The 13,356-nt window shown below is 38.7% G+C and overlaps 1 protein-coding gene across 1 annotated transcript in view; it reads left to right on the top strand.

Annotated features, from left to right (window-relative positions):
* The window catches only part of CUBN (cubilin), a 228,532-nt gene that overhangs the window by 108,857 nt on the left and 106,319 nt on the right, over nucleotides 1–13,356 (top strand). Inside the window, exons 34-35 of the mRNA XM_040968271.1 lie at nucleotides 834–1,008; nucleotides 2,817–2,986. Coding sequence (XP_040824205.1) covers nucleotides 834–1,008; nucleotides 2,817–2,986 — 345 coding nt within the window. The remainder of the gene's footprint in view (nucleotides 1–833; nucleotides 1,009–2,816; nucleotides 2,987–13,356) is intronic.

Genomic DNA, 13,356 nt, shown 5'->3' with positions numbered 1-13,356 from the left:
TGACATCAAGGGAACCCTTCTCCTGGGAAGGTGTCAATAGGTGTTAGGTACCACTCAGTCAGGTAGTTGGATAATTTTGAGCTTAACCCATAGATTTGAAGCTGGTGTGATGGATCTAGAAGCAGTATGGGTCAAATTCTAAGGTTCATCTGCAGCAGAACATGGCAGCCCTTGGTCAGATTCCTGGGAGCAGGTATGCTGGCTAGAGGCATAAGGAGACCCTATAGATTTACCTTCTTGAACTTACCCCAAATCATATTTATCAGGCTTTCATTTCTCCCTGTGAAGAAACAAAGACGTTATATTAAATGACTAATCTCATAAAATATTCAGTTTGGAAGTTGGCTAAAAATTAATTAAAAAAATAATGTAACTGGGAAATCAAGAGCCTTCTGTGAACCCAACCTTTTTAGTCAAAATCATTTTATGCTGAGACTATTCATATGGGTGCATAAGAATTAGAAAATCAGACATAATACTGTTTTTTGCTGCAATGCCTCTGCCAGAGAAAGCTGTAAATTCCCTGAAGCCATGAAAAAGATGAAGCTGAGAGCTATGGAAGATTCTGGAACAACCTACTGAATCCACTCCCACATTTCTGAACTGATGAAATAAACAGGAATTTATGGGTGATTCAACTGTTGTATTCCTAAGGCACAGGGAGTGCCTTTGAAAATTCAGTTCATGTTTATGGTTCATCTCCACCCAGAGAGGCTGAGATTTCAATCTGTAATCATAATATAATCCAGGAGCTGTTGATGAAAAGAAATGAGGGGCAGGCTATAATGATTTAAATATGTGTTTTAAGTCTTTTTTTTAACACCCTGTTTTAGATATATGGAGGCCCTGATTTCTACGCTCCCAGAATAACACAGTTGTGTGTCCAGAGATCTTCTGTGATCCCCATGCATGTGTCCAGCACAGGAAATGAATTAGCAATACGATTTAGGACGGACAGCTCCATAAATGGAAGAGGCTTCAATGTCTCCTGGCAAGAAATTCCTGGAGGTGAGTGAAAAAAGCAGGTATCTTAAAGTGTTTCACCTGCACAAGTGGTAAATTTCCTATAATGATTGCAGAATGATGTGTAAGCCCCATCCTGATAACTTCCTTACTTTCCAGATGACTCATGCTGCTTTGGGATATTTTCTTTCCTAAAAAATGTGGTAAGAGTTTAACTTCATCAGTGTCACCACATTTGTTGAAATAAGGATACAACTATACAGGTCCCTGGTGAGATCAGATTTAGGATGATTGACCAGGCATACTGATTTTGCAAAGGAACAGAACCAATCACCTGCCACAGTTAGGCATCAATGAGTAGCAGATTATCTCATGTCATAGAATAGATCTTTGGGTTTATGACAAATGACAAAATTGTTCATGCTAAATTTTTGAATTCCAGGGAATTACTGTACATTGAATGGTGGCTTACTGCCAAAGAGCTTAGCAAAAAGCTTAGATACTATAAAGTACCTGTTTCAGATTTTAAAAGTGATAAGCTGTGGCACAAAGTATATTCACATGTATTGTAAAACTATTCACAATGGCTGCATTACAGAATGCTTAGTATATGTGTCTGGCACTTTCCTAACTGTTTTACAAGGGTTATCTCATTTAATACTGCCAACCAACCCCTGAGGGAAGTGTATTTAAACAAACTTTAATAATTTTAATAAGGAATTAAAATTTAGACAAGTTAGTAACTCACCTAAAATCCTAGAGCTAGAAAACACCAAAACACGAATATACCTTTACAGTGCCCATGTATGTAATTGTAGGGTAATAGAGTAATGATATATAATCTCTCATAAAGGTAATTATCTTTAAACACACACAAAAATACATAAACCACAGTGCTTAGGGTACCTCGAAATAATTCTCAGTCATTATAAAACAGAGCTGATTTCTGAATTATTGGCTTTTATCACCATAACTATAACCATAACTATAAGAAATGATGAGCCACAAAGGCAGAAGATGACACTTGATATCATTGTAGGAATTTAAAAGTAACTGTATAATAACTGTGATCTCTAGAATATTAAATATTTAAATCAGATAATGTATTTTTATAGAAACATACACTACGGGATTATCAAATATTTGGCAGGAGATAAATCATTCTTACAGTATGCTGTAATTTTAGAGGACATGGAGCAGGCATAATAAATCTCTGTGAAAACATGATTTGATTTTTTTTTAGAGGACATGGAGCAGGCATAATAAATCTCTGTGAAAACATGATTTGATTTTTTTTTCATTGTTATTTTTAAAATTTTTATTTACTTTGAAAGGCAGAGAGATGAGATAGACAGAGATTTCCCATCTACTGGTCTACTCCCCAGATGTTTGCAATGAGTGGAGCTGGCCATAGCCAGGAGCCAGGAACTCAATCCTGCCTTCCACGTGAGGCACTGATTCACTGGATTCAGTGTCTGCTATCTCCCAGTGTGCCCAATAGCAGAACTGTGGAATCAGTCATGGAGCCAATGTTGGAATCTAGGCACTTGGAAATGGGATGTAGGTATCCCAAGAAGCATCTTAACTTTGACGTCAAATGCCTACCCTTCATTATTAGTTTAAGCAACTTTTGGCATCAATATTTTAAATATTTGAAGCATTTTTAATATCCTCTGTGTCTTCTTATTTTTGCTGTGATAAATGAATTAGCATGAACATTCAGCTCGTCAGAGTTAACACAAACTAAAGCTCCGAGTCAAGCAAGGTATCGTATTGATCTATACTATCAGATAAGGATATAGTTTGTGCATTAATGATTTCTCTCATTGTTGAATTGGATTTTCCACTTACAGGTTGTGGAGGAACTTTCCATGCTCCAAATGGGGAGATTCATTCTCCAAATTACCCCAGTCCTTATATGAACAACACTGCCTGTCTTTGGACCATCCAAGTTGAAAAAAATCACCGTGTTCTCTTGAACTTCACTGACTTCGACCTTGAAACTCAAGACTCTTGTGTTATGGTGAGTGACATAAATTTCTTCTTTTTTATTTTTAGAGATTTATTTACTTTCATTACATATATATATATATATATATATAGAAAGGAGGAGAGACAAAGAGAAATATCTTCTGTCTGATGATTCACTTCCCAAGTGACTGCAATGGCCGGTGCTGTGCTGATCCCAAGCCAGCAGCCAGATCTTATGGGTCTCCCACGTGGGTGCAGGGTCCCAAGGCTTCGCGCCATCTTTCACTGCTTTCCCAGGCCACAAGCAGGGAGCTGAATGGGAAGCAGAGTTGCTGTAATTAGAACTGGCACCCATATGGCATCCCAGTGCTTTCAAGGTGAGGACTTTAACTGCTAGGTCACAGAGACAGGCCAAATTTCAGAAATTGTCTCTAGTCAAAACTGGGTGAAAACCTGACAAATGAAAACATTCAATGAATGTATTAACTGTCAGTGTGTTCAACGTGAAATAATAGGGAATCTAACTGTTAGCAACTTAAATTATAAAGATTTTTTTTAATATACAAACAAATCAGGACTAGCTATTTTTGTTTTTCTGTGCATTTTTTAATCAGAAAAGCATAATTTCCACACAGGCTAACAACTATGATTGGATCAAGAAACTAACCTGGAGTAGATTTTATCCTGCTAGTTTAAATCATGCAACCTCTAGGTTAAAATGCATGGTTCTGTTCGTCTTGGTTTTAGTGTATCTCAGTTTGCTACTTAAATTAGTGTTACAAAAGAATATACTAGTTGGGACATAAGTCTGAAGGGAAAGGAAGATGATTACCAGGTAGATGAAAGAAAAGTTTCAAGTAAGGCATTCTTACTTGGGAATGCCTTGGATTTCTTGTACGAGTAAGGAGTTTTTGTTGTTGTTGTTTTAAATCTAAGTGTAGTGGTTAACTAATATTTTAACAAGTTTTTTTTTCTGTTTGTACATAGAACATTTCATTAAAATATAAACTGCTTCTCTTGGTTAATGGATTTTTTATTTTTATTTCCTGATGTTTTCAATAAAGTCTAACTGGCTAGCTTCTTTCAAATTTAACTCAAGAAAACCCAAAAGCTGTTTCACATTTTCAAAGTGTTGCAATCTAATGGTGTTGGAAGCACAGTTAATTTATGCCTATGAATTAATCTCACCAAAGAGTCTTTGGAATGTCAGTTGGCAGAGCACCATACAAATTTAAGGTGGAGGACATTCACTTTGAATGTGATAACTCAGGTCAAATCTTTTGACCAAAACAATTTAAATCTTCGGTGACATTTTAAAACATATTCCTCAGTGCAGCCAAGAAGTTACCAGCTGATGTGCAGTTTATGAATTAGTATCTGAAGGTGTGAGCCCAGTGTTGGGAATTGTTCTTGCTGCCCTCCTAAGGCATTTGTAGATCCAGACGGGATTTAGCAGCATCTCTGAGATCCTCTGTGGGCAAAGAGAACTAAAGTTTAAATTCAGGATTTTTTTTTAGAGTGAAGGTCTTGATCATTTATATCCTAAGCAAATGAAAGTTAAAAAGCCTTCACTTACAGATTTAAGTCATGTAAGCAGACCGCAGAAATCTCAGCGATAAGGGAGCCTGTATTGTCCATGTAATTTGATATCAAGAACCTGGAAAATGCAGTTTAAAATCATTGATGGAGAAATAGACCTCATCTCTACCAAATAGTTTTTCATACGCCATAGCCAACAGACTAGCAAAGATAATTATAAGAGGAGATAATATAACATAAATAAGGTACAGCATGAATAACACCCAATGGAAGCACTATTATGTTAGCCTAGTGATCAAGTACAGGTTGCTGAACAATCATAATTCCTAATCTTATAGTAAACTCAAACTAAAAACTTACAGTGGGGCTGGCACAATGGCTCAACTAGCTAGATCTCTGCATACAGGCACCAGCATCCCATATGGATACTGGTTCGTGTACAGCTGTCGCATTTCCCATCCATTTACCTGGGCTGAGAAGGTAGTGGAGGATGGCTCAAAGTCTTGGGAATCTGCACCTATGTGGGAGACCCAGAAGAGGTTCCTGGATTCTGGCTTTGGATCAGCTCAGCTCTGGCTATTGGGGAGTGAGCCAGTGGATGGGAGATCTGCCGACCTGTCTACTCTCTAAAATCTGCCTTTCCAATACAAATAAATAAATCTTAAAAAATGTATCTTTTAACAAGGAATTGCAAACTACATAAAGTGCATTGAAATGTGAAAAAGAACCATCTAAATATTACAGAACTGTTAAATGTGATAGCCATAAGACTCCAGTCAAAAGATTGTTTGGGAAATTAGACTCAGACAAACAAATAAAGAGAATCTATTCAGAAGGAAAATTATAGATAAGCAAAATGATAAAAAAAATACAGAAATAAAGATACACAGAGGACCCAAAGATTTAAAAAAAAAACATTTAATTAGAATCCCAAAGAAAATGAAAGCAGGTAGAGTATTTAAGGCATTAATGAATAAGACTTTGCCAAAACTGAGTATAAAGATTAGGTATCTCAGGAAGCCACAATGGTCAAGCATGATAAATAGAAAGACATACATATTGAATTTTTTAAAAAGAAAGATAAAATAAAATGCTAAAATCATCCATGGGAGAGGGTGAGTGGGAAAAGCTTACCCTTCGAGAGTGGCTAACAAATCGCTGAGTTTCACCTGTCATAACTGAAAGCAAAAGACAACAATGCAATAGTGTGTTAAGTTTCCAGAAAAGAAGTAACATTCGACCAGAAAATAATTTTTTTTTCCAGGAAAAAACTCACTCTATTCTTTCCTAAAATCGCCTATAATAAAAGTGAATTAAACACTAAAGCACAAGAAGGATTTTCAAGGGAAGTTTAAAATAGCTGGGGACAAACTGTCTATTTATATTTTTACATGCAACGGGCATTTCTCCACATCTTTTTTCCCAGTCTGAATGATGCTGGACACAGCTTCTTTTTTTCACTAAAATTCATACTCCACAGATTCAACATGCAAAATATGTGACTAGTCTTTAACTTAGTCAAATGGATGTCCTGTATAACTGATTTTTCTTCTCTCCTATGATCAAGAAGACATTTTCACTCTTGTAAGTACACAGGATTCTTACACCCCAGCATGCAGCTGGGCTTGGTTTGGCTTAACTGTAGTTGGAGAAAAAATACAATTAGAAGTAAAATCCCAATTGTGGTCTATTCATAGGCATGGAAATGGACTAAAATAAGGAAAACGCAAAAAACAAGTTGTCAGAATCAGGGAATCCCGTGTGAAGTGGTTAGAACATCCCTGTCAGCAGAAAAAAAGTGGACATGGAAGAGTAAACACCTCTAAGCCCTTGGGAAGGCCACTGATTTAACGAGTTAGCTACACCAGCAGCCTGAGTCTATCTGTTGGTGTGGCTAAGACATCTAACTGCTGTGGGTTGGACCTTGAACTCCTTCTGGACTCTGCTGTTTTCAACAGGAAGTTCCATCTTTCCACTTCAGTTTGCTTAAGTAAAGTGAGGATAATGAGAGAAATTGTGTCAGATTTGTTGTTGTTGCTCTTGTTAGGGTGTTCCAAACAATGTAGGTGATATAATCATACAGAAATTTCACTATTGCTACTAATTATAATCAGGTTGCTGTTACTGAGAGCTTTCAGAGGTAGTTTCAATGAGCACTGGAAGGAGACAGTTTGGAATTCTAGGAGAGGGAATGGGTTTGGAAGTTAGGGTTACAATTTCCCATCTTTAATTAGAGAACTGGAACTTGATTCACTGTTATTAATGATGAGAAAACAGAAAGAGTGGTTTATTCAGGTTTGGAAGCCAGGGAAGCTTTTGCACTAGAGGTGACATTTAAATGGCAGTGTCTTACTAGTGGAAATGTGGCAGAGAGGCTGGGGAAAGCAATGCAGAAAGATGGGATAAAGGGTGTACAGATATTTTGTAATAGTGAGAGAGAAGAAAAGAGACTGCTGTGTCCAGTTCCAGGGCTGCATAAGACATTTAAGTTCAGCTCATGTGCCCTGGTGAAGAATTTGAAATTGTCCTATAGGTTGTGGTAGTAACAGTCTGTAAAACAGAGGTATCACTTTCTCAGAACTGTATTTGATAAAGACAAGAAGCATCAGTGTAAGGAATGGGTTGACAGAGAAAGAGCATATAAAAATTGGCTGGGAAGCTGTGGAAAAAGCTTGGATCAGAGTGGGTTTTTTCCCACTCTGGGCACGGGCTTTGGTAGTGGAGAGAATACCACATAGGAAGACTATTATAGTTGTTTAGTCCCCATTCCTTAAAGAATGACTGTACAGTGGAGAGTGGAATAGGTCATAGAGATAGGGTCATTTCGACTGTTTTACTTGAGGGAGGAGGTAAATGATGATGCCAATATCTGAGTAAAGGAACTGATTTGGAAAATAAGTCTAAAGTTTAGAGTATGTTCCCTATGGAATGTGACATGAATTCTGTTTATAGGATGGGGTGCTATAGTTTTATGCATTGAACTGGTAGTCAAAGCCATGAGAATTGATGCAGTCATTTGTAGAAGTTGTGCTATAGAAAAAAAGGCCAAGTAAACTCCTTGGACCTTATTTAAGGAACAGCTCAGAAGAAAAGGAAATAGAGTACTCCAGAACAAGTAGGTAGAGAACCAAAGCATAATGGCAAAGCAAGTAAGAGTGGAGCAACACTGTAGTAGTGATTACTCAAAGACAGCAAATCTGGCAGATCTCTGCTAGGATGAGGTTGGTGGTGGTGCTAGTGGGCTTGGCCTACAATAAGCTTGTAAGGTGAAAGTATTGGTGTGGGTCATGGTGGGAAAACTTGATCACAGTGGGGTTGGAGGAACCAGAGCTTCTTCAGAGTTATAGGATGGATATGTAAGGGATAACAGGCAACCTGTAGGCAAGGAAAATCAATGGAAAGGTTTCTCGTTTGTTTATTTGCTTTTAACAATGGGGAAATGTCAGTTATGTTAAGAAGGCAAGCTGCTGTTGGAGAAACAAGCTGAATGTAAAAGATAGATGAAATAATTGATGAAATTATTCTATCAGGTAAATACCCAAGCAGGAGCTAGACTGGTTTTATGAATTTTATTTCAAAAAGAAAAATTGTAATACATAGCCTAGACAAGACCTTTTCTTCTGATTTATAAATGTGTTTATTGAAAACTGCCCACATTGTATACAGATTGAATGATTTTTACTTGCACAATTTATAAATCATTTTCACAAGCAAAAAAGAACTCTGCAGGTAAATGGGTCAAGGGGGCAGGAAGATTTGCTGTGTGTGGCTGCCAAATACACTCAAGGATGGAGACAGCAGGTCCACAGAGCCTTAGGACCAGGTGGGACCATGCCTTGGCCAGGCTGAAGGTTGACTTTGGGTTAGGGTTAGCTGTCCAGGGATTCATGAAAACAGGCACTTAAGTACCACTTCTCATCTTCATAGCTAGACATATGAAACATATCCAAAAGTCCAATGTTTTACTTAATATCTCTGTGCTTAAATTCATATAAAGCCAGTCATTCATTTTGAAGAAATTAAAGTTTCTTTCTTGATTTTCTTGCTTAAACAGAGAAATTAGCCAAAAAAAAAAAAAAAAAAAAAACAGCAAGAAAGAAAAAACTCATGAAAAACCTGCCAATGCCCTCAGATTTGTGCTCAGGGGATTTCTAACAGAGCTTAAGTGTACTATTACTTTCTAAAATTTTTGCTATTTCTTCATTTTCCTTTTATTTGAAAGGCAGAGAGATAGGACAGGGAAACACACACACGCACAGATCTTGCATCTGTTGGTTCACTTTCCAGCTGCCCACAGCAGCCAGGGATGGATCAGGCTGAAACCAGGAGACAGGAACTGCATCTGGGTCTCCCACATAATGGCCAGGGACACAGTACCTGAGGCATCATCTTGCTTCTCAGGTTACTCATAAAGTTGAATGGGACATGGAATAACTGGTGCTCCAATTAGCAACTGTATAATTAACTGCTGAGCCAAACACTTCATCCCACCAGCCAGGTGCAATAATCCAGACCAGGATAAATTATGGTGGTGGGATTGGACCAACCATCCTAGTTTTAAAATCTGTAACAACTTTTATTGTTAAATGTGGAAATACTTATTTAATAGTCATATCATCAAACAGTCATAAACACACAGATACACAGAATGTTAAAGTCAGCAGAGGAGAAATTGGACATAATTTAGTGTTATGCTTTGCTTATTAACAATAATAAAAAATTAAGATCCAGAGGGTGATGGTAAAGGTTAGCTAGACATTGATAACAATAGGATTGGCACTAAGGGAAAGTTTTGTACTTCCTAAACTAACATTAACTATTTTGGTGAAGTATAAAAATATAGCTACAGGAAGGAACTGGAATGACAAAATAGAGGACAACTAGAAAAACATAAGAGGCAAATAATATCAAGATTACTTTAGAGCTATTTAACATCCATTTCCTGTCAACTCAAATTTTACTTGTCGAGATAAGGAAAAGTGTTGGAAGTTCAGGTTTGAAGTAGAAAATGCTCTTGTGTTGAGGTCAGAAGTTCTGTATTCCATTCAGTTCATTCAGTGTGTGGTGCCAGCTTTATACTGGACGCTAGTAGGCCTGGTCCCACCAGTTCCATCATGGCCTGACCATAGTTTTCTCATTATGAAGTTGAGTGACTGGGGGACCCCACTATGAAAAGGGAGACTAAGGAAGAACATTGAGCTAAGAGACATATTTGCAGGCAGGAAGAGGAGGAAAAGGTGGCAGATGAGGTGAGCGTACAGATGAGGTTGATCCTGAAAGTGAAAGTCAGACTCATGTAGCTTCTGTCCACGCTGTGAGTCACAGCCATGCCAGGCACTAGGAAGAGCAATCTCCTACATACCCTGGGTATATATAAAGAGAGCTCGGCTTGTGGGGCAGATAGTCCTTATGGTCCCAGGTGGAGGCCAGGTACAACTTTATTTAACCCTTTACTCCTGGTGTTATAGAACTGAACAGATAATTCAGCAAACAAAAGAAACAATAACAATTCAAGAATGTAACATGAAAGTATAACCTCCATCCGCTTTTGTGCAGCTCACGGTCAAAGGCACTAATCTAGATAATGTGTAAATGACTAAAAGCATGGCTAACTGAAACAAGAGAGGGCCTTTTATCATCTCAGCGCCTGTAATAGTCAGCACTTGGGTGGGAAAGTGTAGACACTTTCGGGGGTGTGTTGTCCTGAGTTTGCTTCTAGGCACTATGACTGCCATGTAATCTCACTGTTCTGAGCTTGGATAACATCAAAGCAATGCGTTCTCTAGAATACCATGCTGCTATCCTGAAAAAAAGAGAGTTTTTCAACATGTATTGAAATACTGATGGCACACAGAGATGCCATAGCTAATCAGAAAGCTCGATTTGTTGTCAGATTTCAACCCATTTGGTGAGATGTTTGCACATTCTGCTCAGTCACTGTTTGAGCATCTGCAGTAATTAGCCTTGGGCTCCCCAGGATGACACAAGATGAATGTTTCAAGCTAAGACAGCAGTGGGACCCTCTAACTGGGAGTGGCCCAGTGTGGTCAGCATGAAAATGGCTTTGTTCTGTTGCCTTTCACAAAAACTAAGTATTACTGTGACCTTTTCTGACTGTTTAATTGCTTGATTAGAGAATCTTACTTCTGAGCCTTAGATTCCTGTATCTGTAATTTCTTAACGATTACTTAGAAATGCTGGCTGCGGCTCAGATGAGAATACACACACACACACACACACACACACACACACACACACACACACACACACACAGAGATGGCAGCTCAGTAGCACAGGGCCACCCCCCAGAGACTCCCAACCCCCAGTTTAGCATCCTCTTTGCTCAGTTCAATGGAATGTCTGCCTTGTGAGAATCAGCGAGGAAGAGATAAAAGAAGCCGCCTGCAGTCCAGATCCAGCCTCACACGCGGAAGAAATACATGCTGGCACCATCAGCCCAACACCACGGCAAAACAAAACAAAGGATCCAACTAGTAACTAACGTTTGCTTCCTGAAACTTGGGGTGCCTGTGTAGGAGAAAGAGAGCCAAGTATCTGATTTGCACTGAATCATATCCCCTGCCCCCACCCCAAAGCTGCAATGTCTGTTTTTGTTTCCATTATTTGGCACTAAGGCCAGAGTGGAACAGGGCAGACATCAACAGCAGGATCCCTGTCCGTTTATTTTTTTAAGACATCTCCCTTGTGTGTTTCCTTTGAAAACACTGATCATTTCCAAAGAAGAGCAACCAGATACAGAAACAATAGAACTCAGTGCTTCAAAGAGACGAGGGAAACAAGTTTTCTTTAAATATTGATTTTTCCACAAATAAATATGTGACAGAAATAGTACCACCCCTCCCACCTCATTCTCTTCCTTCCCACCACTACCACTAAAAGAAAAAAAAAAAAAAGCTTTTTGTTCGATGCTTGAGCATTATATCCTTAAAAACTATTTTTTTTGGTAACTAGATTTACATATCCCATACAGACACTTCACATTCCAGCACCAAAATAATCTCACCAGCCCTACCGATATTTTACAACCCCAAGAGCAAAGAAATAATTGAAGCCACAGCTCCCCGCCTGTGGACATAGTTTTTTGTTTTGGTTGACATTTCATCCAGAATCCCCTGAAATCCTTCTTTATTTGTGGAAGTAAAATGAACCTCTTGGATTTTCTGTCACATCAGTATTTCCAGGAAGCTGTGAGTCACTGCTTGCAACCGCTGTACATTATTAGAGTTTCTATTCCTGCGAAATGTGAAGACCAAGTGGAATACTGCAGGACACAGGAATGGGAGTGAGATAGTTTTGATGGGAGAGGCTTGGCTGGGAATTTACCTGGGATTTGATTTCAGAGCAGGGGAGATGGAAAACATCCCTGAGGAGGAAACGGGTGCTTCCCCCTCACACCCCGAAGAAGAGCTGCCATGATGAGTAACATTTTTATTTCCTTCCTCACTTACATTTATGACTTGAACAGCTTGGATAATTTCCTGTGGGATTCCCCTTCCTTTCGTTTAGTATTTCCTGTATTCTGGAGTAGTTTGTATCCTACAATGGGAATGCCGTTAGCAGCCACAGTACCATAAACAAAACCTGGGAATACTCTAACACTCCATCCTCAGAACTGAACTGACTCTTGAAAGCTGCTACCTCCTCTGTGCTCTTAAGTATCTTTAATTTTATTAAGACCCTGAGAAAGCTTAAAGTACTCCAAAGCAGAAGAAAGCTATTGTCATATGGACTTAAAAATAAAGCGAAGCGTAGGGACTAGGTTGAGAATCCAGTTAGGCCAAATTGAAGGTGATAAGTAAGACCGTGTTAGACCAGAGAATTGCTGATAGAATTAAAAAGGGTCAGGAGGGTGTTGGTTATCTGAATCCACAAATAGAATCTTATTTAAGACACAGAGCTATATACATTTGGGGCTTCTTTGTTGGTGCTAGACACTGTACCCTCTATTAGACATTTTGCAGCATCAGCCATGCTGGGAATCCCATGCATGTTCAGTGGAATGGAATCTGTGACAGATGCCAACCACTCAGAAGCCCACAGGAGCCCAACAAAAGGCTCTCTAAAATGCTACTAAAAATGTTTTACTGCTGTTCTAGAGAAGTGATGGAAGACTCCCATTCTATTCCCAAAGTTCCTATGATTGTCCATCTAGGAGACTGTGGGCATCCCGTTCACAGTCCATCGATAGTCTATCAGAAGGAACAGACTTTGATTTTAGCTCTCATTTGAATTAATGACAATGGACCAGATATCAGACATACAACTTCTATACTGGTTGTGTGTAATTACGTGTACAACTAAAGGAAAGTGACTTTGTTTTCTGGGCTTCAGTTTTCCCAGTTGTAAAATAGAAGTAAAATGAGAGCTGATTTTAAAAAATGTATTTAAAACGTTTATCCATTTCTGATATAGGTATTAACTGCAGCTCCTGGAGTTTTTATTACCACTGCTGCTTTTACTTCTATTATCTGTGTTGTCTTGTTTTGAAGGTTTATTTATTTATTTTTATTTGACAGGCAGATTTTAGAGAGAGGAGACACACACAGATATTCTGTTCACTGGTTAACTCCCCAAAGGGCATAATGGCCAGAGATGAGCTTATCCAAAATCTGGAGCCAGGATCTCTTCTGGATCTCCCTCATGAGTCCAGGGGTCCAAGGATTTGGCCATCATTGGCTGATTTCCCAGATCATGAACAAATAACTGGGTCAGAAGTAGAGCAGCCAGGACATGAACCAGTGCCCATATGGCAGTATTGCAAGTGGAGGATTGGTCTGATTCTTTGTAGTGCCGACCCCTACTATGTTGTCTTTTAAAAATTATAAGTCCTAGATATATGGGATGAGGTCTTCAATGCTCTGT

This window comes from Ochotona curzoniae, unplaced genomic scaffold (genome assembly GCF_017591425.1).
Source record: "Ochotona curzoniae isolate NIBS_2020 unplaced genomic scaffold, NIBS_Ocur_1.0 scaffold_4683, whole genome shotgun sequence".
In the NCBI taxonomy this organism is placed as follows: Eukaryota; Metazoa; Chordata; class Mammalia; order Lagomorpha; family Ochotonidae; genus Ochotona; species Ochotona curzoniae.
The sequence above is the reverse complement of the archived record's forward strand: the minus strand, read 5'-3'. Positions and strand labels throughout refer to the sequence as shown.